This window comes from Meriones unguiculatus, chromosome 3 (assembly GCF_030254825.1).
Source record: "Meriones unguiculatus strain TT.TT164.6M chromosome 3, Bangor_MerUng_6.1, whole genome shotgun sequence".
In the NCBI taxonomy this organism is placed as follows: domain Eukaryota; kingdom Metazoa; phylum Chordata; class Mammalia; order Rodentia; family Muridae; genus Meriones; species Meriones unguiculatus.
In genome coordinates, this window is record NC_083351.1 from 129,888,997 (window position 1) to 129,915,586 (window position 26,590).

A 26,590-nucleotide genomic window follows, 5' to 3' on the forward strand; every position below is an offset into this window, starting at 1 on the left:
TTGTTCTGTTACTGAGGAGGAAAAAACTTGAACTGACCACTTTTTTTTTTTCCTTCAGTCTAGCCTCTCTAAAGCTGTTTCTGGCTTCCAGCCACCTTTGAAGCCCTTTGATACAGGGATCAGCTCCCACTCAAATAGGCAAGCCTCCTGCAGAGATCTATGCCTGCTTATCAGAGAAGGCTGATGTTGGAGACCTGAGTCTGTTAACCTATTTGTGAATCTACAGGGGTATTAAAAATAAAAGAGATGGAAAATAGACCACTCACATTCACAAACACTTAAGAAAGAGAATGGATGAGGTAAATGGCCCCAACAAACATTTTGCCCTGGTTGCACTTCTTATCCTCTGAGCAAAAGCTCTGTAAGTCAGAGGAAGATTACTTCATAGTCAATAGATTTATCACAGAGATGGATAAAACCATTACAATGGGAAGGATTTTACTGATTCCATGTTTTGGTACTAAGCTAAACATTTCTATGTCTAGTCTTATATTCCAAAATACAAAATAGATGTAAAAATGACAGTATTTTATGTCATAAATTGACAAGGCATAAGGAATTACAGTGAAACCGTTTGTATTTTTTGACATTAACGTTTGCACTTGGTTTAGACATTTCTTGGTAGTCCCATTATTTTATGGGTTCATGAGAAGTTCAAACCAATTTACCTATATTCATGGCACACACACTGATTCGTGGTACCACCTCTAAAGTGAAAGTTCATCTGAAGTCACAAATCTGTGTCAAACCTATCTCCTAGTGAAACATACATACTTGGCAGCTGAAAATCTGTCCACAAAGGTATTTTTTGTAGCTATAATCTTTCTATCAATTATCCAACTTCTAAAGTTGTTTGAATCAAATCAGGAATACTATAAAACCATTGCTAAGAATTACAAAATCATCAATTCATCTGTACACAAGTGCATCTCCTTAAAGATCCTGTAGGGGGGTTGTTCAATCATGGTGAGTGAATACTCAGAAAGAGAGGGTTCACCATACCAGATTTTTTAGAGACAGGGCAACACAGAAATGAAGGGGTATCAGAGGCTGTAAGCAATTCTGGAGTGCATCACAATACAGAATTTCCAAAATTCTGGATTACCTTCCTTAAAGCTCACATATTTTCTGACTGCCCCCCCTTTTTTTTAATGGCTTCTGACAGTGCATGAATATATTTGGCTCCTGACAGCTCCTGACATTTCCCTAAAACAAAAGAATATACATTCTTCTCAGGACCTCACAGAACCTTCTCCAAAACTGACCAAATTCTTGGTCATAAAACACAACTCAACAAATACAAGAAAACTGAAATAACCCCCTGTATCTTATCATACCGCCATGGTTTAAAGTTAGACTTCAACAATACCAGAAACAAGAAAAAGCCTACAAACTCATGGAAACATAACAACTCTCTATTCAAGGAAGAACTTAAGAAAGAAAATTAAATACCTTCTAAAATTCAATGAAAATGAAAGCAAACATAATCAAATTTATGGTGCTAAAAAGAAAGTTCATAGCACTAAGTGCCTTCACAAACAAATTGGAGAAATTTCATAATAGCAATTTAAAGGCATATCTGAAACCTCTAGAACAAAAATAAGGAAACTTGCCCAAGAAGAGTAACTATGGTATAAAAATAACTTTTATTCATCTGATTTAATTGTCATCTTAGAGGTTTACTGCTTTCATCTGCTAACCTAGGCCTAGTCCTTAACGCTTCCCACCTCAGTACAATCTTTCTAGGCCTAGAATGTTTTCGGCATCTGAGACTTACTGCTAAATAAACTCATCCTTTATAACTCTTTCTGAACTCTGATTGGCTGGTTCAACTCAGCTGTTCTGAGTCAAAGTCCTCTCCAAGCTGACTTATTCAATATGGCTTCTGTAATATTCTCACTTTTTACTCTGTTTGGCCTTATACTAACTTTGGAAATATCTTCTGGCTCCTTATCATTCTGTTTCTCATTCTGTCTTCACCTTTGTGTAGCTTGTTCTTATCAACCTTTCACTGTAAAAACCTTTCTCAGTAAAACTGCCTCCCCTCGCCTCCCTCTCTGTGTTGTCCCTCAAGTAGCTTCCCTTTCTTCTCTGTTCTCCTGAGAGTTGGCCATATCCTATTCTGTCAAATATTTTTCTGATTCATCACCTTTTCTGCCACGCAATTAGACATCACTTTCAAACATGGATGCTTCCTTCTACAAACTAATTTTACCTTATTCTTTGGGATTAAAAGCATGTTCCACCAAGCCTGTACCTAAGTTGCTTTTTTCTTTTCTTTTCTTTTCTTTTCTTTCTTTCTTTCTTTCTTTCTTTCTTTCTTTCTTTCTTTCTTTCTTTTTTTACCTGAAATTGCTCTATTTTAGGCTAGCCTTGAACTCAGTGATCTGCTTGTCCCTGTCTGCTAGGATTAAAGGTGAGTTTATATTCCAGCCAGATCACAGACCTTGAATATCTTTGGGTGAGATCCTTTGCCAGAGCAGACATGTTCTGAATTTGAAATGTGAAAACTGAGGGCTGGAATCAATTAAATAGAAACAAAGAGAACAACGCAAAGAATCAATGAAACAAAGAGTTTTGTTTTATGAAAAATCAGTAAAATAAACAAACCCATAGCCAAACTAAATAAAAGGCAGAGAGAAAATTCAAATTAACATAGTCATAAATGAAAGAGGTCATAACAACAGACACTGAGGAAACTGAAAGAATATTAGGTCTTACATCAAAAAGCTGCACTCCACAAAATTAAAAAACAACTAAACAAAATGGATGATTTTCTTGATAGATACCAGTTATAAAAATAAAGTCTGAATAGGGTAAACAATATAAATAGACCTATAATTCCTAAGGAAATAGAAGCAGTAATTAAAAGTCCCACAACCAAAAGAAGCACAGGGCCAGTTGGTTTCAGTGCAGAATTCTACCAGACTTTCAAAGAATAATAGCTAATACAAATACTCCTCAAATTATTCCATAAAATAGAGCCAGAAGCAACATTAACAAATTCATTTTATGAAGTCACAGTTACCTAATAACCAAAACTCGCAAAGACTCAACCAAGAAAGAGAATTTCCAACCAATTTTCCTTATGAAAGTTGACATAAAAATCCTCAATAAAATACTCCCAAACTGAATCAAAGAACATATTCAAAACATCATTCATCATAATTAAGTAGGCTTCATACCAGAGATGCAAAGATGGTTCAACATAGAAAAATTCATCAGTGTAATCTACAGTAGAAAAAAAATGAAAAAAAATTCATTTTTTTTCTGAAAATGAATTTAGATGCTGAAAAAGCCTTTGACAAAACCCAACACCTACCTCTTCATGATAAAAGTCTTTGAGAGATCAGGGATATAAGGCACATATCTAAACACAATATAGGCAAAATAAAGCAAGCTGATAGCCAACATCAAATTAAATGGAGAGAAACTTAGAGCAATTCTACTTAAATCCAGGACAAGGCTGTCCACTCCCTCCATATCTATTCAACATAGAGCTTGAAATTCTAGCTAGAGCAAGAAGACAACTAAAGGAGATGAAGAGGGTACAAATTGGAATGGAAGAAGTAAAAGTATTGCTATTTACCAATGATATTATAATACAAATAAATGACCCTCAAAATTCAACCAGGAAACTCTGACAGCTGATAAACACCTTCAGCAAAGTGGCTAAATAGAAAATTAACTAAAAAAGAAATCAGTACATCTTTTATATACAAATTATAAATGGACTGAGAAAAATTAAGGAAACAGCACTACTCACAATAGCTGTAAACAAAATAAAATATCTGGTGTAACTCTGATGAAGCAAACGAAAAACCTATATGGCAAGAACATTAAAACTTTAAAGAAAGAAATTGAAGAAGATGGAAAGATCTCCAATGCTCATGGATTGGTAGGATTAACGTAATAAAAATGGTCATCTTACCAAAATCAATCCTGTACAAGAAAAAAGAAAACTTCTGGAGGTTATTACCATACCTTATATCAAGCTGTACGACAGAGCAATAGCAATAAAAAATTGCATGGTATTGGCATAAAAGCACACAGGTAGATCAATGGTATCAAATCAAAGACTCAGAAATAAACCCACACACCTATACACACTTGATTTTTGACAAAGAAGCCAAACCATACAGTGGAAGAAGAAATCATCTTCAACAAATGGTTCTGGTCTAACTAGATATCTGTACGGAGAAGAGTGAAAATAGATTCATATTTGTCATCTTGCACAATAAGGTCCAAGTGGATCAAAGACATCAACAGAAAACTGGATACAGTAAATCTAGTGGAAGAGAAAGTGGAGAATAGCTTTAAACACAGGAGACAACTTCCTGAACAGAACAGCAACAGCTCAGGCACTAAGATCAACAATTAATAAATGGGACCTCATGAAGCAGAAAAGCTTCTGTAAGGCAAAGAACACTATAAATAGGCCTAAACAGCAGCCTGTAGAATGATAAAAAATCTCACCAACCCTAAATCAGGCAGAGTGCTAAATCCATAATAGATAATAACTCAAGAAATTAAACACCAAAAAAGGAAATGACTCAATTTAAAAATGGAGCATAAAGATAAACAGATAATTCTAAACAGAGGAATCTATAGTGGCCAAGAAGCACTTGAAATGTTCAGGGTCCTTATCACCAAGGAAATGAAGATCAAAACAACTCTGAGATTCCATCTTACACATGTCAGAATGGTTAAAACCAAAAACTCAAGTGACAGCTCATGTTAGTGATGATGTGAAGCAAGAGGAACACTCCTACATTGCTGGTAGGAGTGCAAACTTGTACATCATCTCTGGAAATCAGTCTGGCAGCTTATCAGATACCACCGCTGGGCATATCCCCAAAAGATGCTCTACCATATCACAAGGACATTTGCTCAACTATGTTCATAGCAACTTACTCATAATACCCCAAAAGTGGAAACAACCTAGATGTCCCTCAATCAACGAATAGATAAAGAAAATGTGGTACATTTTCCCATAGAGTATTACTCAGCCATTAAAAATATGGAAATCATGAAATTTGCAAGAAAACGGATGTAACTAAAAACGATCACCCTGAGTGAGGTAACTCAGACCTAGAAAGACAAACATAGTATGTACTCACTCAATTATAAGTGGATAGTAGTCATAAAATACAGAATAACTGTGCTACAAACCATGCACCCAAAGAATCTAAGAGAAACAAGGAGGGCCCAAGGGGATTTGCCTGAATCTCACTGAGAGGGGTACATTAGGGATTGGTTGAGGGAGGAGACTGGGTAAAGGAGGGGATGGAGATGGGAACAGAAGAGATGATACACGGAGAGATCAAAGGGAGAGAATACTGGGAGAGACAACTGGATTGGAGTTAGGGGAGTTGTCATGGATGAGCCAGAAACCTAGGATAATGAAAACTCCCAGGAATCTATGAGGGTGACCCTAAGCTAAGCCTCCTAACAATGGGGAATATGGAGCCTGAACTGTCCATCCCCTGTAACCAGATAAGACTTCAATTGGAAGGACTGGAACACTAATCCAGCCACAAAACCCTAGATCCACAATTTGTCCTGCCTACAGATGTAGAGGGCTAAAAGATGGAACAGATTTTGAGGTAAGGGCCAACCAATGATTGGCCCAGTATGACCATTCCCTGAAAGGGAGCCCACCCCTGAAATTATTAATAATATTCTGCTATACTTGCAGACAGAAGCCTAATATAACTGTCATCAGAGAGGCTTCACCAGCTACTGATGGAAACTGATGAAGAGACCTACAGCCAAACATTAAGTGGAGCTTAGAGAATCCTGTGAAAGAGATGGAAGAAGGATTGAAGGAACCGGATGGGTCACAGAAATCACAAGAAAGCATACAGAATCAACTAACCTGGGCACATAGGGCTCACAGAGACTGAACTCTGAACCAGAGCGCATGCATGGGACAGACCTATACCCTTTGCACATATGTAATATTTGTCCAGATGGGTCTTCGAGTGGGGCTCCTTAAGCAGGAGCAGGAACTATCTCTGACTACATTGCCTGCCTTTGGATCCCTTCCCTTAACTGGGATGCCTTGTCTAGCCTCAAAAGATGTGCCTAGTCTTCTACAACATGAAATGCCAAGCCTGTTTGAAATCTGTGACAGGCCTCCTCTTTTCTGAGGAGAAGAGGAGGAGGGGAGAGGGGGAAGAAAGGGAGACTGGGAGAAGAGAAGGGGAAAAACTGTAACCAGAATGCAAAGTAAATAACTAAATTAATAATAATAAGTAAAAATAAAGTGAAGATGTCAGAAGATGAAAAATTCTCTTATGCTCATGGATCAGTAGAATTAACATAGTAAAAATGGCCAAACTACCGAAAGTAATCTACAGAGTTAATGCAGTCTTCATTAAAATTCCAACACAATTTTTCATGGACCTCGAAAGGGAACATCTCAACTTCATATGGAAAATAAAAAAACCCAGGTTAGCAAAACCAGACCTGAATAATAGAAGAATTGCTCTGTCTTTCCATTCTAGATTTCAAGTTATACTGTAAGAGCTATAGTAATAAAAGTACATGGTATTGGCAAAAACAGACATGATGGTCAAGGGATCAAATTGAAGATATAAATACACACACATATAGATACCCAGTTTTTTGATAAAGAAACCAGAAATACATAGTGTTAAAAAAAAAAAAAAGGACAATATCTTCAACAAATGGTGTTGGTCAAACTGATGGCTCCATGTAGAAGAATGCAAATAGATCCATCCTTATCACCCTGCACAAAAGTCAAGTCTAAGTGGATCAAAGACTTCAACATAAAACCAGAAACACTGAACCTGATGAAAAGAAAGTTGGGAAAAACCTTGAACTCATTAGCACAGGACACGTTTCTAAACAGAACACCAGTAGCTCAGGCACTAAGACCAATTCTTCATAAATGAGACCTTATAAAACTGAAAAGCTCTGTAAGACAAAGGACACCATCATTCGGACAAGGCAGTAGCCTACAGAATGGGGAAATATTTTTACCAAGTCCACATCTCATAGAGGACCAAATACCCAAAATATAAAAAGAACTCAAGAAACTAAATGCCAGAAAAATCCTCAAATCATCCAATTTTAAAATGAGGTTAAGATATAAACAGAGATTTCTCAATAAAGGAAAAGCAAATGACTGAGAAACATTTATTTTTTTTTAAGATTCATTTATTATGTATGCAGTGTTCTGCCTACATGTACACTTGCAGGCCAGAAGAGGGCACCAGATCTCATTATTATAGATGGTTGTGAGCCACCATGTGGATGCTGGGAATTGAACTCAGGACCTTTGGAAGAGCAGCCAGTGTTATTAACCTCTGAGCCATCTCTCCATTTAAAGGAAGCTTTTATTTTTAAAGACTTGATGTGCTACAGTGGAAAAAAAATGAAGTTGTTATAGGAAACATTTGTACAAATAAGTGTATGGTATCAGTTGCAGTAGTGGCCATGTCTCAGTAGAGTAAATATGTCCTAGAACTGGATTTTAAAGGGCTGAACTGCCTGATACACCCAGCAAAGGCCAGTTGTTTCGAGAACAATACACCTCTTCTGTCCATGTTGTCTTAACTCTATTCCTTCTATCTCATCACCAGGTGGCTTACATTGTGGGGCATATGTAGCAATTCCACAGTGGTTTCTCTGGTCTCTGGCAATCTTCATATGGCCTCTAGTGCCCCACTTTTTTGCCCATGCTGAAAGAAAGCATGCTTTCCCTTTAGTGACGATAACAGCACAGTGGATCATTACAATAACTCCTCATTTGAGTGTTGAGTCAGAGGCCAGCTTCATAGAAAACACCTGAAAAAGCAGAGCATGAAAATCCATAGTTACCTCACAAAAGACTATGAAAATCAAAGCAAGGAAAAGATAGGACAACTTTTTACCCATGAGTGGTTCAGAAAAAGCAATTCTGTCAGACTTTAGAAAATCAATGGCACAAATATGATATCAGCACTCAAGGAAACTGGTGGCTGAATCTGAACATTGTGACCACACAGTAGGAGTTGGTTGTTCCAGCTCTGGAGAGAGCTCAGAGTGTTGAGCTCTGTCCACACAGGGAAAAGACTAAAATTCAAATCTAGGAGCTCACTGAAATCCAAGATGGGGGCTGAAGATGGTCAATGCCTGCAAGCACAGAGACAACAACTCCCACCCAGCTCATATGTCAGACCACACACTCTCATACTGGAGCTCCAGGTTATCTGATCTCCTTTTCAGGTCTTCACAGGCATCTGCCCACATGGAACACTCACTCATACGCACTTATACATATTTCTTCAAAATGCCAGGTAGCCTTAACACATTGTCTGCAATTCCAGAGGCCAGGACATAACTGGGATTAACAGGCTAGGCACACTAACTGAAGGAGTGAACTCTAGGGTCAGTGCGATTCCCTGTCTTCTGATAAGTGGAGCACAATTAAGAAAGATATCTGATGTCAATTTATAGTCTCTCTATAAGGACACACAAACATGTATGCAAACGTATGCATGCACACTTACACAAAAGCGCACATTCATGTGGGTTCACAGGCAAGCAGGCATATATGCACACATACCACACATATGTATGAGAGAAAATCAAAAGATGATGGTTTCTGTTTAACTTAAGGGAACAATATTTTCTAGGACTTAGGCAGTCAGTAGAAACAGAAAAAAATCTCTTTTCCAACTTCCAGTACATTTTGATAGTTCATACCTATTCTTTTTTTTAATTTTTTAAAAATAATTTTATACATTCACTCATATCCCAGTTGTAGCTTTCTCCCTCTTTCCCTCCCAATCCTCACCTTCCTCCTCATGTCCTCCCTGCCCCCTTCTGAGTCCACTGAGAGAGGGTGTCCTCCTCTCCTTCTGACTGGCCCTAGCTTATCAGGTATTTGAGGACTTCATACCTGTTCTTGACCAGCCAGTATTTTCTGTCATCTGATTCTCTTCCCTCAAAGCCATAGCCAACCACTAACATAGAATGGGTGACAAAAGTACCACTGCAATTTGGCTTATGATATATACCTAAAAAGCACCATCAATAAAGCAGCGAGAGGCCCCGCGAACCTGATAATGACAGTGGTCACCAACAATAAGTTAGGCATTTTCCGATTTCACTGAAATGCCAAAAGAAAAAAACAAAAACAAAAAAACCTGGTAACAATAGGATCAGTCATTGACTGATCCTGGTACAGGTCCTTAATAGAATCCAGAGAAATCCAAATGCTTGCAAACATATTCATAAGAACTCGCCTGCATCTGGGTTTTACTAATAGAACCCCATTGCAAGCAAGCACCAGTGAGTATAAATTACTTCATTCAAGCCTCTCTTTACGTTATCCTGGAAATGCTGCCATCTCACCAAAAGTCTTAAAGACATACAACATGTAAAAAATTGAGAAATTGCCCAGAGGTGCGTCCCGGGGGGGGGGGGGTGTTTGTGTGCATGCATCAGTGGTGCCTAGTAGGTGGCTCTTGGCTGAGGAGGAAGAGATGCAGGGAGCAAGGCTTCTCCCGGGTCTGGTCCTTGCCTTGGACCCCTGTATCCTTTGACTACACGGCTGGCAGCAGCTGGCAGCCTTCCTCTACTTCCCCTTCCTTCCGCTACCTCCCCTCCCTTCTATCGCCCCCAGGGCCACCACCTGTGCCCTGGCTCTGCAGTCCAGTAGCCCGCAGGCTTTTCCCTACAGCAAGGCAGAACACATATCATTGGGGTGGGCCCTTTCCCTGAACCTCCACAGCTGATCAGGCTTTTGTGGAGCAGTTGTCATGTGGTCAGTGGGATGGGGGCGTTCTGTCCCTATGTCGCATGTCCGCCCAGACCCTTTCCTGGTACCTGGCTTGTTGTGTTCCAGTTCCAGCGAATAGGTTTAAAGACCACCGGCGGGGGGTCGCCCTTCGGTCATCAGGGTTTAAGGGGGGACGGTAGGCCAGAGGGGAGCCTGTCAGGAAGGATCAGGTTCCTTCCCCTGGCTCCCTCAGACTCCTCTACCCCATCCAGGGACGTTCCCAAGGCTGTGGTTGGTGGTGGGACGCCCCTTCCTCTGAAAACAAAATAATTTTTTAAAAATTGAGAAATTAAGTTGAACAGTAAATTTTATGGATTTTTGAACTGTTAATGTGCAAGTGGGAGGTCACACACAGGATTATTAACTGGATAAATGTAAAATATGTAAACCCACATAATCACATCATGTTTTGTATTTTAAAAAGGGGTCTGTTGAACAGAAATGCCATGGGTAAATTACACATTTTTAAATTAATATCTAGAAGGGCACATGCTTACCTTCTTTATAGACCTTGAAAGAATCACACCTTGCATCGATTGAAACAGAAATGGGTCCTATAGTTGCCTTCAGTAGAGTATTCTCACTGCTTGGGACAAACATGAGGCCTCTGATATCAGCAGCAGAATTACCTGCATTACACCTGCAGGGTCCTTCCTTGAAAATGTAGAGTTAAAAGACCAGGTTACTTCCCTCTGGGCCCTGGGAAGCAAGAGTCAGAACCACACTGCACTTTGCAGCTGAGCATCCCCAAGTCTGGGCTCTTATAAATCATCCCAGGAAAGAAAATGCTACTGGAAGATTTGAAACTGAAAATCAGCTCTTATGTAATCAGTGACACCCATTTAGATCATGCTGTCCATAAGAAATTTTTATAGTGAAGAAATTTATATGCTATATAAAGGTTTTCATGCTCCTCATGTTTATGTAAGTAGGATCAGTTGCCATATCACTAGACAACCCTACAATGAGAGTTCTGCAATGACAATAGCATAGAAGATCTATTTACCTTTCCTTCATATGGATAGGTTGTCTCAGACTCCAGACCCCCATTTTCCTTCATATACTCCAATGCAAAGTATGTATTGCCGACATGACATTCCAGATTGCCTTGAAGTCTAGAGCAGTCCACTAGGTTCTGTATACTCAGAGGGATCAGTTTGCCTGTTTTCTGGAACATCTGTCCTTCCCGTGGCACCAACCACAGAGAAAGCCCAACAAGAATTACATGTTCCCTAACAGAGAAGAAAAGACAACCATTCACAAACAAATAGCAACTCCAAATTAGACAGCAAAATAGTGTGTCAGAAAATGAACCGCTAGCAGCTGATGGAAGCCTGTTAAGGGAAAGCCAGTCTTTGGAGATTTCACTGCTGGCAGTTTTCTCATACCACAGTGGTTGGCCACACACATGCACATAAAGGCAGGACCTACTGATTTCTGTAGGTTATAAATAGCACTTTAAGATGACATGAAGTCTAACAACACTAGGTGGACGTGTAAGGCTAAGGTAGTGGCAGATGGAAATGATTGATACACATTGCATAAAAGCACAGGAAGAATAAAATATTCTTAGAAAATGAGCTCACTCAATCCACAGAGACACGCCACTGCCTAATTTCCTCAGTGGTTGAGGAACACGGGCATGTGACATACCAATACCTGTTTCCTCACAGAGGTAACAGAGTCTTTCTCTTTCCAGTTTTTAAATTTGGACACATCACCAGCCAGCCATTTCTAGACACTTTTCCCTTTCTTGAGAGTTGGGATCGGAATATCGTTCATCATTTTCCTGAATTCTTCACCAGTCTTTAAAGAAAAAAAATACAAATCATTGAAAAGGAAAAGATACCAATGAATTGAAGAGAAAAATTGTGAATTTACCCATGTTGCACTCACCATTTCATGAAAGGCATTCATTTCCATGGTGAAGCCATGCTTCCCTGGCCTAGTCTCCTTATTGTGCAATTTGATCACTTTCATTCCCCCCTCCCCCATATTGCTCTCTTCACTGCTTCTTCTTCCTGGAAATGAAAATAGCAGTTGACATTTATTTTTAATCACTGCACAAGCTGACCTAGTACTTGTTGCAATAGGTGAAGAAAAACCAGAGAGAGGGATCTCAGGTCACTGAATCGAACCATTTATCAGAAGTTTAGGAATAGAGATCCTGACCACACTATACTCATTTCAGTTTAGGTAATTCTTCAGAGAGAGGCAGTTTCTATGGCCTCTGCTAGACCCGTAATCTCCAATAGTAAGCTCTCTGGGTTCCCTCTAGACAGTTCCAACATTACCAACCGGACTGTGTATTTTTTCATGTTTTGTCTTCCACTCCTGCCATTCAGGATCCAAACTGGAATTGGGCGGTGGTGGTGGAATCAGTGGCAGCTGAGGCCACTCTCAAGCACAGGATAGTCAGGATCACAGTAGGAGGCATGTCTCAACAACATAGAGAGGAAAGAGAAATGAAGATGTAACTGTAGCAGCACTTCTTATTTTTGAGTTTTTATTTTTATTTTTTTTACAGTTTGTTCACTTTGTATCCCCCTGTAGCTCCCTCCCTTCTTGTCTCCCAATCCCACCCTCCCTCACCCTTCTCCACCCATGCCCCTCCCTAGTCTACTGATAGGGGAGGTCCTCCTCCCCTTCCTCCTGATCCTAGTCTATCAAGTCTCATTAACAGTGGCTGCATTGTCTTCCTCTGTGGCCTGGCAAGGCTGCTCCCCCTGCACCCCCCTCAGGGAGCAATCAGTTCATGTCAGAGACAGTCCCTGTTCCCATTACTATGGAACCCACTTGGACACTGAACTGCCATGGGCTACATCTGTGCAGGGGTTCTAGGTAATATCCATTAATGGTCCTTGGTTGGAGTATCAGTCTCAGAAAAGACCCCTGTGCCCAGATGTTTTGGTTCTGTTGCTCTCTTTGTGGAGTTCCTGTTCCGTCCAGGTCTTTCTATCTTCCTGTTCTTTCATAAGATTCCCTGCACTCTGCACAAAGTTTGGCAATAAGTCTCAGCATCTGCTTTGATACCCTGCAGGGTAGAGCCTTTCAGAGGGTAAGGGTATACACCTTACCCTTGTTCATTCAAATGCTGATTTCTCTCCCCCACTCTCTGGTTTCAGTCCAGATATTGTATTGTGGTGCTTATTCTAACCATCACCTATCTCATCTTTGTGTAAACTTCCAAATAATAATTAGCCACATGTTGAGCAGGAAAAGGAAGTAGATGGGAGAGGGGAGGAGCCAGAGGACAAGAAAGAGAGGAGGAGCGGGAGGACAGGAAGGTGGGAGGCAGAGGGGGAGGAGAGAAGGGAAGCGGAGAGCTCGGAGAGATGGATTGGACCTAAGATTTCACTAAAAGCAAGTATAATGTGGGAAATCTAAATATTAGGAAACTATGAGGGCTTGGAGGTTTAGGATGGAATAACTATTGCCCAGCATTGTGTTCTAGGTTAATTAAATAAATCCCAGTCTCTGTGTGGTGATTTGGTTATATAGCTGTTTAGGACTAACAGCAGCTTTACCGGAAGATATATTATTAGTAAATATTAATCGTCACTTACAACACTCTTAGTCATAATGAATTCTATTTATCATTCTATCTCTTATCAGACTAACTTTGACTTCTAAAATTATGACTATGCTTTGTGACTTCACCCTAAAAAATCAGTATGTTATTTTGATATTGCAAAAACATTTTTTACAGGTTTAAGGCTATGAAACATTTTAAAGTTTATCAGGTATTTTCAAGTACACTTTTAAAATTGTTCTATATTTTTCTATTATGTAGTTGGTTCTAAAAATTATTTGACTACAATGTTAAAATTTGGTTATGAGGGGGAGTCCAAGATGGTGGCGAGCAGCTTACACCATATCTATGGGGCGCAGGATCTGAAACTCCGAAATTGTTGAGTGGAGGGACTGCTGAAGCCAGAATATCGACATTGAGGTTTTTGGGCAAGAGGGGACAACTTGTGAACTGGGACAGTTTGGATCCAGGTTACCCATGCATGTTTCTGGGTAGTGAGAGTGGCAATTATTCAACCCCCCTGCACTTCCTCTTGTCCCAAGCACGGGCCTCCAAGCTTGGCAGAGTTGGCAGTGGTTGCCCCAAGCACAAGCCTCAGTGCTCAGTGACTGAGACAGCAGAGGCAGCTGCCCCAAGTACAGGTCTCCCTGCCTGGTGACCCAACAGTGGACAGCATGGAGCTGACAGATCTCTTACACTCTCATTTGCCCCTGCAGGCCCTAATCTGAAAATAGAGAACAGGCGAACCCCTGTGCTTTCCTATCAGGTCTACAAGCAAGTGAGTGTTCCTTCAAGTGAATGCACGCAGGGCCCCAGGTCCAGGGTCCTTCTATGCTAGCAGCCAGACATTGGATCCCTCCCACCAACACCTCCACTATGGGCAACATAAGAATCCTTGGGACAGCGTTCTCAACATTGAAGCCCCTTTTCTGTGGGTCTATCAGTGGAATCCAGGCAAACAATTCCTGAAGCCCAGACAGTCTGAATAGAAGGAGGACAGTACAACAGGCCTATAGGCCGCTGAGGTATTCAGGGCACCCCTTAACAGCACCAGCACCCTGTCCTGTACTTAAGATCCTCTCTTCCAGGCATGTACATGCTTTAGCACCCTATCCTTCAAGGCACACTTCCATGCACACGCCCATGCTTGTGCACAAGTGTCTTCCCTTAGCTACAGCTGAAACACCAACACCCACTCTCAAACCAGTGGACCTGTCTCATCTTCCTGAAGACTACTCCAGACACCAGAGACAGATGGACCCAATCTGAAGTACAGACTTCAGGAACAAACAGAGAAGGTTAAGGATAAAGCAGATGGCTAGAGGTCTGCATAAGAACACATACAACAAAAAATAGGACATCATGGCTTCACCAGCAACCCCAAAAATCAATGGATAGGCTAATTCAGCGGAAACACAGGAATATGATCTTAAACCAATGCTTATATAGTTATTAAAAGCACATAAAGAGGAAACGAACAAAGGTCTCAAAGAAAGTGTGAATTTTACACATTGGTAAGGACAGTTAGATTAGTGTTTGGTAATGCCTGTTTTCATGTCAATAGTTGAGCATGTACAAGAGGGAACTACTTCTGATTTTTTGCACTGTTAAGAATGAGGTCTTTATTAAAGCATTCAGTTTTCTGTGCCTTATTTCTGAGTTGGACTTGTAGATGTGCACTGATTTTATATTTATTTATAATATTTATAATTTCACCTAATTATTCTAATCAGTATTGGAGTAATATTTTATTATGTAAACAGGAGAAAAAGAATTTTTTACTTCTTCCTGAGAAATGAGGACAGTTGTGGTAGGGCAAGAAGGTTTGAACTATTATTCCAAATATTTATGTGAAAGAGGCTATAAGCAGATATTATGTAGACAGTGAAAGACATTGGAGCACTCAGCCCTAAGTGGAATGTCTCCATCAAATCCCTCCCCCCAGGCTCAGGGAAATCTGCAATAAATAAATAAATAAATAAATAAATAAATAAATACATAGAGAAATAAATAAATAATAAAGGCAGAAAGATATAGCCAGAGAGGTGGAGGACAACAAGAAAATAAAGCCCTCTAACATGACCCAAACTCATATGAACTCATAGAGACTGGGCAGCCTTCACAGGGCCTGCACAGGTCTGCAGCACTCCAGGTCTTTGTATATACGTGTTTCTATGGAATTTCTAAGTGTGGGGAGGAAAGCTTCTCTTATTCTTGTTACTTCTATTGGACTTTCCTTTTTCCATTTGTTTGTCTTGTCCAACAGCAATATGGTTCTTTTTGTTTTATCTTTTATATCATATCATGTCATGTCATATCATACCATATCATATCCCTTAGAAAAATGAGAGACAGAAAGGGAGTAAGTTTGAATGGGAGGGGAAGTGGGGTAAAACTGGCAGGTAAGGAGGGGAGGAAAATTGTAATCAGGATATATTACGTGGAAGAAAAATCTATTTTTCAATAAAAGGGAAAAAGGAAAGTATATTTTACCATGTGATGTAGTCTACCAGGCCTTGTGCATGCACTTTTATACACTAGGTACAATTCTGTCAGTCTAGTATCAATACTAATTTATGCTTCGGTACATCTTTTTCAAATTTTTCCTTTTAATTTATCAGTCTCAGAGACACAAGAAACTGATTACTAAACTCAAAATAAAAAAGAAAGAGAAAGAGAATGTGGAAGGATACTAAGGCTGTGATAGCTGAAGCCAGTACATGAAGTATTTGTCAGTCCACATGCGAATAGCTGCTCAGGGCTTTAGGGATGGAAACTGAGCTTTTACTATCACAAGGGTTTTCTGTGTTTTGCAGCTCTGAATGTTACAGCTCTAAATAATGGCTTATGGCACAATTGGCCTAGAATTTGTGTTCATTGAACTGAGTTCACCTAAAGAAAACCTTTCCAGTATTTCTTATCAAACCTGAAGCACAGTCTAAGGAAACCTTAAGTCCTGTGAGACATAAGACACTTTCTTACTGCCCAGAAAATAGCAGGAAGTTTGTTATGGCTCATAAATAATTGCCAACTAATTAGTTAGAAATAATATTTATTATAATTTGATGTCTTATATGTGTTTATATGCATTGCAGGACCATGTATGGATATAACCTAGAACCTCTGCTTGGATGTAGCCCGTGGTAGCTCAGTAACCAATTGGTTTCCTATAGCAAGGGGAACAAGGACTATTTCTAACAGGAACTCAATGGCTGGCTCTCTGACCTCCCCACCCCCCAAGGGAGGAGCAGTCCTGTTAGAACTCAGAGGAGGACTTTGCAGCCAGTCCTGAAGATACCTGATAAAACACGGTCAGATGAATGGGGAAGAGGTCCCCCCCATCAGTGGACTTGGAAAGGGGCAGGGTGGAGATGAGGGAGGGAGGGTGGGTTTGGGAGGGAATGAGGGAGTGGGATACAGCTGGGATACAGAGTTAATAAAATGTAACTAATAAGAAAAAAATTAAGAAAAAAATAAAATAAAAAAGGAGCATTGTGACCCACTAAAGACCTTCAGAGCTTTGTCACTTGAGACATTAGAACTTGACATTAGTTTGTTGAAGGGAGGTACAGTGGGGACAAGAACTTGATATACATTGCTCTCCATGACCTTTCAGATATCTGACACCAATGTTTTCTCATGAATAAAGCTCAAATGGAAGGCTATTATTGACATTTCACTAAATCTAATACTAAGTCTGGGCTCTGATGAACACCAGAATAAACACCTTTTAAAAATATTTTTTAATACAGAGCAAGTGCAGAAGTATTAACATTGATCCAAAAACCAAGTATAGAGAAAGTCTGATAAGGACCATGCAGCTGATAGTGGCTATGTACCTTTTCTCTGTGTCTTTTTGAAAATGTGTGGCTCATTGTGAACAGAACTGCTCCTCCCTTGGTGGGTGAGGAGGTCAGAGAGCCAGCCATTGAGTTCCTGTTAGAAATAGTCCTTGTTCCCCTTGCTATAGGAAACCTGGAGAAGCGCAGCAGGGATATCACCAAGTCTGGCTGTCTTGTATGTTTTACCATAGAAAATGATGGCTTTATTCCAATAAATGTTTTATGCCACTGATTAAAAAAAAGAAATAATATTTATTACAATTTGATGTCTTATATGTATTTATATGCATTGCAGATGATTAGTTTATATAGTTGATAAATAAAATGAATTAAATGTAAATGATAACATAAATTAAAATGTCACATAAGAGAAAGATCATGAACATGGTTCAGAACACATGATAATTAGGAGGTTCATTGTCAAAGATTCACTATTCCTGAAGGCCCTATATTAGGCCAAAGATTCTTTCTCGTAGTAGAGGAGCTGGCTAAAGGTGATCATAGGAACTTGCTCTAAATTCTTAAGGGCCTCTGCTGGGGATCAGTTATGGGTCCAGCCACAAAATGAAGACTGCATTCTTATCTGCCACTGAGGACTCAGATCTAAGCAAGTATATTGGGTTAAACAGTTCAAACGACAGAACATTCTGCACAGAAGCCTGGACCTGCTTATGGCTCTACTCAAAACCAGCAGCTTTAAGTTTCACTTGCTATAAGTAAAGAATGTGCTGCTTTCAAAATCTAAATAGACTACCAAGCTCTGTGCATCTTAGTCCATAAAACTTCCTCCCAGGCACATACAAGCAACCCTAATTAAACTCAATGGGCCATACACCCAAGAGAAGGAGAGGGTTTGTTGGGGAAATAGTGTTGAAGGGAGGCAGGAATGTTTAACAAATGATGACATGACTAAATAAATTATGTACAGAAAACTGTCAGTGAATAAACATTTAAAGTATGAATAGTATGCTAAACGTCCCTAACAAACTTAAATAGAAAGAAGACATAAAGCAGCTAACAGCTATAGCAGCAACCACACACCCTTAAACAACCTAGTAAAGATCTTCCTCAATAAAAACATCAAGACAACAAAGAAAAAGAATGCATGAGAAGCTTGATGCAAAGGAACCCATCCTCATCAATGGCAGAATTTTGTTCAAACGATTCGTAAACACTACTAGAAGCTTATCAGAGCACTGACTAAAATTCTAGTGACAGCCATTTGAAACCTTGAAATCTCAATTCCAAATTTTATTTAGGAGCACACACATACACACACACATACACCTAAAACCTTAGTCCAGAAAAAGCCTGGACAGAATGATGATAAAGTATCACAATAACTGATGTCCCATTACGTTGCAGAGCCACAGTGACAAAATCAGCATAGCATCAGAACAAATGTCATATAAACTTAAGAAACGGAATTCAAGACCCAGATGTGAACACCCACAGCCAAAATCCTCTAATGTTTGATAATGTTGTCAGAGGCATGTATTATAAAACTGACAACCTCTTTAGCAAATGGTTCTGGGAAAAGTGGATGTCTACATGAAAATGACAGACTAGTTCTGTAGAACTCACTCTAAACACACAATCAAGTGTTAGTTCAACAGGATCAAAGGTCTTAATGTAATAGCCAAGACTTTGAAACTACTGCAGAACAATACAGGAAAAATACTTCAAGGTCAAGCACACAGAACTGTCTGAAAGGGGTAATAATGCTGGATAGCACTTCAGGAAAGGCCACAATTGATTACAAAAAATTAAAGAGCTTCTGCACAGCCAAGAAAAAAAAATCAGCAGACTGAAGACACAGCATACATAATTGGAAAATATTTTGCTAGCAAATCTAAGACAGGCTATTAATATTCTAGAACATAAACACCTTCAAGGGAAAAGACTCCAAAGACTCAGATGCTCAAAACATTGGCTACCTCTCGGGAGCAGCCAAAACAAGCGCAACAGCATGTAAGGTTTTGGGAGTTTCTTAGACAAAACTGACCCACAGCAACTTCAAAGAGAGATTCTCAACCTGGTTTTGAGGATTTTGTTAGTGTCTTGGTTTTTGGAAGGAACATTGTCAGACTTGATGGAAAAATTTCACATAATCTATGTGTATTTATATACTAATTTATTTGTATCATAGTTGTTTTTAGGTGATAGTTAACACTATGATTTCTTTTGACTTTTTCAGACATTCTTGCTGTTATTTGACCTCCCGCCTTTCTTTTCTATGAATCTTCTTCTTCCTTCCTAATTAGACCCTTCTGTTTTTCCATTTCCCTCTTCAAATACTGATATGAAGATAATGATCTGTCCCCTTGTATTCTCCTCTTTATTGTTCTTCCTAAACCCTAACCAGCAATGCCACCTGGTCTCTATAGTTACTTACTCCAGGCTATATACATACATTTGTAGATTTAGAGCTACAACCCTTTTGATAAGAGAGCATATAGGATATCTCTATATCTGGGTTAATCCACCTTTCCCAGAACCATTGGCTGAAGAGATTGTCAGATATTTTATTCATTTTTCTTCAAGTCAAATATTATGAAGTCACCAGTAGTTCAGACAAAAGGCCCAGAGCTCCCTGACCTGGAACTGACCTGAGTGCCACTTCTCTGAGCACTAGCTTCTATGGCAACAGAAGGGAACATGCAGGATTCCAAATGAATGAAGCAAAAAGCATTCTTGTTCAGCTATGAACCACAACAATGACCAATGTAGCATGATAACTCTAAGGATGCAGTAACACACAAATATCGGGGGCACCCAACTGCTCCTAATTGAGCCTAGAATCCACTCAACAAGAAGGACAACATTATTGGTACTGAAAAGTTAGCGAATGACCCAAGGCTAGTGAAGACAGGGATCTTGCAGGAGAATCTAAAATCACAAGTTATTAAGCCAGCATAATTACTAACTTCATTTTAATAATTATCCTTAAATGAACAAATAAGTGCATTTCTTTTTCCCTCATTAAGGAAATTTCTCTTTGCAACAAGTAGAGACTATTTCCAAAAACTATAACCACTCAATGTGCAGAGTTTTGAATTCCAGTCCCAGGTGATATACCTGCAAAACAATACCTGCCTTTAGGTTTATGGATGATTGCAGAACATGGAGTTAAAAGAATGTAAGAACCAGAGGAACAGGGAACTTTCTGTGTGATTGTGTCTCCTCAAAATGTCAAATGTTATACCTACAAAGTCTCAGCAACATGAGTGCCGGAGCATAATACCAATAGACATGCCAACGTAAACACAGAAAAGACAAGGAGGATTCAAACCTACACAAAGTGTTATAGGCAACTAATGAGTGCTGACAGCAGCAGAAATAGTCTTTCCCAAGGAAAAACATACCAATTTGTTATTTAATTAGAAATAGTGAGCCCTGAAAACAAATATGCTAGTAACATTATAGAGACTGAGAAAGATATATATATGTACTTATTAATACATACACATATTGTTAGATACAATAACAAATAGTGAAAAGAAAAAGTAAATTACAAAAAGCAGGAGAATATATGGGGAAGTTTGGAAGAAGGAAGGAGGAGAGAGAAATGGTATAATTATAACTTCAAAAGTTAAAAAAATATAGCTTAGAAATGACCAATGAACCCATGAGTTATCTAAGAAGGTTTATAAATAGTTTTTAAAAAGTTCAGTGTCCTTAGCAATAAGAGAAATGAATATTTAAATGCCTTGAGTGTCTCCTACCTGAGTTGGAGTTGATGCTATCAGGAAGTCAAAGGACATGACAAGTAAAAAGCCTGAGAAAAGAGTCCACTGCTAATGGAGATGTAGATTGTGACCAATGGGAATTCAGCATGCAGGTTTCTCAAGAAACATAACTATATCTGAAATGCAGCAAAGTCAACATACCTGACACATTCATATGCCTGTGTTCAATGCTGTGCCATTCACAACATCTAAATGATGGGACCAACCTACACATTCATCATCCATGAAATGATGAATGAATTACAAAAACAAAACAAAACAAACAAACAAACAAACAAAAAACTCACAATGTGTTTACTCAGTAGGTTTTCCTTCAGAGACAGAAAAATTGACACCATGACATTCGTAGGAAATCCATGATACTGGAGATTATTAAATTCAGCAAATAAAACCAGAGTATTAAAGATAAAAATATGGACATTATGATGTATTGGTCCTGGATTTAAATGTGTTTGGCATGGTGGCATAGCTAGGGCATTTAATAAGAAGGGGGACACTGCAATAGAAGAAAGGAATCATAAGTTTTGGAAACCAATAAAAGGATTTGTTGATGCTGAATACATTCACCCTTTAGGCCAGAAAAGTAAGAATCGTTTATTAAATAGCTTGCTGCATGACAGAGGGCTGGGAGTAGCCTCAGTCAGGACTTCAGAGAAAAGTATTGTGTGTCAAGTTGTAAGAGATGACTTCCATTTTGGGAGATGTATTACTCATGGTTCCCTGGCATGCAACTGGCACCATGAGGAAAGCAGTGTGGACTGACATGTGTACAGCTTTGGGAAGTTAGCAAAAACAGCTGTGTATAAACATCTTAGTTACATATTCTCTGCCAGGAATGTATACTCTATATAAAGGAGGCTGATCCTGCTTGATAACACTCAGTCAGAGAGGAACTGTAATGAATGTGCAGGTGTTACTTCCTGCTGCGGTTTGAATGTAAAGTACATCTCACACCCTATAACGTTTGTCTTTAGCTAGTGAAGAGGAAGAAGAATATAGAACAGAGTGGAGACAAAGAGCTCCAGAGATTAATGTAGGAAAGTTAGCAGGAGAGTCATGACTGAACACCTCCAGTCTACCTTGTAATGCACCTTCAAGACCTTGGCTATATAACTCTCTGCTTTCTTTCTTTTGTTTTGTTTTGTTGTAAGGGTCATTGCTGGGTCTTAAAATCCTGGAAAAGGGAGTAGCTGCACTACAGATTCAAATATGTGCCTCTAACAACGGGAGAGTTGGGATGGGTTGGTTGTGGCATGTTTAGGGTGTTCTGGAAAACTATTCCCTAGGAAAATGAGACCCTAGTATCAGTACATAGACAATCATCCACTTAATATCCAAAAGTGTCTAAAAACAGGCAGTGAAGAACCATTTCTATACACATGGAAACCTCAAAGTTTCCTCAGTCATGGATCCTGAGAGGCACTGAGGTAGTCTCTTGTTCTCAGGTCAGAGCATCTGCAAGCAGGCTCTGAGGGGCAGCTCATGGAACTGGGAAGGTGAACTCTAACTAGGATTGGAGTTCAAAGGCTGTAGAAGGCAGAACCATGGCTATCCACAAAAGAATGCTAAACCCATGGAAAGAGACTGCCTACAAAAGAGTTTACATGTCCTATAAGGATCATACAGGGACTGCTGAGGCACTTAGGGATCTGTGTGAACTGTGAAATTCAGTGTATGATGCTTTTCCTGATGTTTTTTTGTTTTGCTTTGGATGTTCCTTGTTATGTTTCCATAATTCCATTTTGGAATGGAAATTCGTACTCTGTACACTTGTCTTTTGGAAGCCTGTAATGTGCTGTCATTTAATTTTAAGGTAATGGACTTCCTTGAGTCTAAGAAAAACACTGGACTTTGGAGATTGACAATTTCTGGAAATATGATGACTTTTGAGGCTGGGCTGAATACAATTTTCAGCAAGAAACAGCCATGTACCTTTGTATGCCTGGGCTCAGTAGGGTTATGAAAAAGTCACTTGAATGGAGACTATACTCCTGTGACCACAGACCTCACCACACATGGCCCAGGAGCAGGGCATTGGAACAGAAGGCACCATTTCTGCACTGAGTAGCTTTCCAGTTGCCAGTTATATTTGGTGAATTCATGGGAATGAACAACTTGGAATCCTAGAAATTTCCATACAGACTTTCAGATCACTGCGAAAAACCCTGGAAATATGCTCAACCAGGGATGGAACCCTGACTGTATATTAAGAGAATCATGCAGTCTTTTGCTTAGAACACAACGCTACATTCAATCATACCTTCATGCAGAATTATGTGTTTAAACACATAAAAACTTACTGAAACAGAACTAGAAAGAAACAGAGTTTAAAACCCAGCATGGTTTATATTGTTTATATTAAAGCAAAATTTAAAAATCCTTGTGGTAATCATTTATATAAATGACTTCATAGCATGGATTAAAGAATTGGTGATTTTTTTTTAGTATAAATATACCCCAGAGTTCACATCATAATGTTGATCTTACATGAATTTAATATTATAGTTCATACAGCACATGCTCGACACTGCATAGGGAGCCCCTGCTGGTTTTTCTCCTAGCCCAGCCTCTTCATCACTGTGAGCTCATATTTAGGGGCAGAAGGTTCCTGAGGCAAAGCAGAGTAAATTCTTCATCCGTATGCTATCTTATTGAAGTCACTATCCCAATGAAGTCACAACAACTGTTAATCTGGCTGAAATAAAAGCACATATCACATTAATCAGAAAGACTGCCACACAATGGCTAGTCCCTGTACCGTCCCTTGAGCACCTTTCCTTTATATTCACCATACATAATGCCAAACTGCAGTACTCCGATCATGAAGGAAAGGTTGTCAACCACAGCCCAATCTAAACTCTCTCCACATTTCGTAAAGAAGAACACTTAGTCAACAGTGGCTTCATGTTGTTCCACAGCTGACACAAGTGTGGACTTCAGTTCCCTCTTGGCTTCATGTGGGCATTTGAAGGTGGGAATGTGACTCTGTCATCTCTGATCCTCCACAGGTGACACATAGCCACTCTTTCCCAAATCCCCAGACTCGGGGAAACCAGCATGAACCATTTCTTCTGTACACATTGATTTTCCACAGCATTTTGTCCTGAATTCTTCATGAGTCTTCATAAAAACAAAACAAAACAAAACAAATAAATCATTGCAAACCAGGTACTAGAAAGAATCTCTAGAAAAGAAACAATGTTAACAATTCATGTGATAGTCACCATGTCACTAAATTCATTCAGGCCCATCAAGAAGCTGGTCTTGCCCTGCTCATATTCTGCATTGTGCTCTTCTATCTTCTTCTTGTTATCTTCCCACACGGCTCTTCTGTGTCCTTCCTCATCCTAGAAAAATACAACAGATAGTGTATTCTCATATTCACTCTACATGCAAGGTGACAGGTGTGTCATGACAGGGAAAGAGGAGCCAGGATGAGGATCTCAGGACACTGCAGCCAGCTGTGTTCCCCACCCACAGGAACAGCAAAGCTCACCACCTGGAGTTCATAGTGCATGCCTTTAGGCCTTAGTGATGCTTGGTCACTATGGCCACACTTAGGCCCACAGACTCCCAACAATAAGAGCCCCTCTTTCTGAGATCCCTCTGGACCGTGTCCATGTTACCAACCGGGCTGTAGGCTTTTCGAAATTTCATCTTCCATTCTTCCCATTCAGCATCCAAACTTGGATCAGATGGAGCAGCTGAGGCCATTTCCAAGCAAGGATGAACAGGAAGACAGCACTAATCAGGCCTCAAAAACCTAGAGACCAAGGAGTTGTTCAGTACCTCATGACTAGCCTCAAAAACATACACACAAACAAGTAATATTATGCACACTGACTAGGTTATATTTAGGAATATATGTGGAATTATACATATTTAGGAATTATATGTGAATGTAATAACAATTAATGAAAAAGGAGGATAGAATTTAAAAAGACTCAGAAAAGGTATTTCTGAGGGGATGAAGGAAAAAAGGGAAAGGAACAACGATGGAATTCTATTATTACCTTGCCCTCCGCCAAAAAAAAAACAAAATAGACAAGAAAACAAAACAAATAATACAACCTAAGAAATAAGAGCAGAGCTATGAGAATGTTTTTGGAGCATCAGTCAACAGGATCCAGGGCCTGCATACCTTCCTTGTCTTTGCTCCCACCTGGAGTGCTGCAGCTTCTGTTCATAGGTGAAAACCAGGTCTGTGCTGTCCAGTCCCTCCTAAAAGCAATTAACAAAGACAGTCAGTGGTGCAGGAACAGAGCAGCCTATAGCCCTGCACTTTCCTGCCTGGGGCACTGGCTAATCCTTCCCTGGAGCCTCAGCCTCTCTCTCAGAGCAGTCACCAGCCAGCTTGACTAGTGAGTCAAATATTACAAGCAGGAAACCATGGTTGGGGAACTAACCAGACCCAAGGCCCAAGCTGTGTCATACAGGATGTGGCTTTTCTGAGACTCCTAGAACTCACAGATGTTCTGTTTTCTTTAATTAACAGTCTTTAGAGAACAAAATCCTGGCAGGATGACACCAATGGGGACAGCTAATGCATCTCACAGTCCCACCTCAGATTTTGCATCTGTAGGAAGAGCAAACACTGGCCTACAAACTGTGAAAAGCTGCTGACAGCACATCAGAAGCTTCAAGTAGTGTGTATCTGTTTGTATCTGCCTTGCCCCAAACTCAGCATTTGGCAGACAGCAGCATCTTCAGAGAGCATGAAATAACCAGCAAGAAACAGAGGTGACAGAGGCACTTGCATGAACATCAGTGTTTCAGTGCAGGGCTTCACAGTGTTTAGAAAAAGTACTAGAGCTGCCCAAACCGAAGAGCAGATGCTGCATGCATTCCAAACTAGATGGCCTACAGGGTTTGACTGGACATGAAATTACTGTGTGGACCTCATGATTACACTGATAAGCACAACTGGGCCTATGATCACAAAGAAAATTTAACAAAAATTAGAAAGGACTACAGTTGCTTTGTTTTAGAAAATACAGAGAATATAAATTTCTGCATGTGTTCAGAAGTTTCTTTCTATTTTGATATCTCACATGAAAAGGTAAAAGAGCATATGCCTGGCCATTTTCCTTTGTTGTGCTCCAGAGTTTTACTGAATTCTTGTCTGTCTGATAATTGAGACCTGAAGACTTTGGGATGCTTGTTATAGGCAGAACTGGATGAATAGATGGATATTTTCCTCAAAAAGTTAAATTGGATGAAAATATAAGCCGAAAATTGATATACAGATAGTAGCAGTTCAGAGATTCTGAGAGAGAGATAGTTTTTCCCCAGGGAAGAGTGCAATGATTGGTTTTTCAATATCAAAAGACCTGAAAACATATATACAATTAGCATTATACAGACTTTGGAAGACTAGTAACAACTATTAATGAAAAAAGAGACTATGAAATGAAAGTGAGCAAGAGGAAGGAGCATTTGTAGGAAGGAAAGGGGATGGGGAAGTGATATAATTATAATATAAGAAACTGAAGTAGAAAGAGGTTCACACCACAGGAGCAGTGCAGTGTGAGAGAATCAGGAACCACATTTTTGCACAGAATGCAAACAATTTTCACTTGCCAACTTATGTAATTAAAATCATCAAATTTTAGAAAAGTTCAAATTGACTTTCAGATCATTGCCGATAGAATGCACCTAAAGCCCTGGAAACAAA

At 39.6% G+C, this 26,590-nt stretch overlaps 1 protein-coding gene and 1 pseudogene across 1 annotated transcript; both read right to left on the reverse strand.

Annotated features, from left to right (window-relative positions):
- Positions 1-7,488: 7,488 nt before the first annotated feature.
- LOC110563814 (cathepsin M-like) lies at positions 7,489-19,827 on the reverse strand (annotated as a pseudogene).
- Positions 19,828-23,393: 3,566 nt separating this feature from the next.
- LOC132652792 (protein CTLA-2-beta-like) lies at positions 23,394-25,241 on the reverse strand. Its single transcript, XM_060378709.1, has 4 exons — positions 25,058-25,241; positions 24,547-24,679; positions 24,141-24,263; positions 23,394-24,036 (listed from the first exon to the last, which is right to left on the reverse strand). Exons 2-4 carry the CDS (start codon positions 24,628-24,630, stop codon positions 23,905-23,907), a joined length of 339 nt encoding a protein of 112 aa, XP_060234692.1. The 5' UTR covers positions 24,631-24,679; positions 25,058-25,241; the 3' UTR covers positions 23,394-23,904.
- Between the last annotated feature and the right edge of the window lie 1,349 nt (positions 25,242-26,590).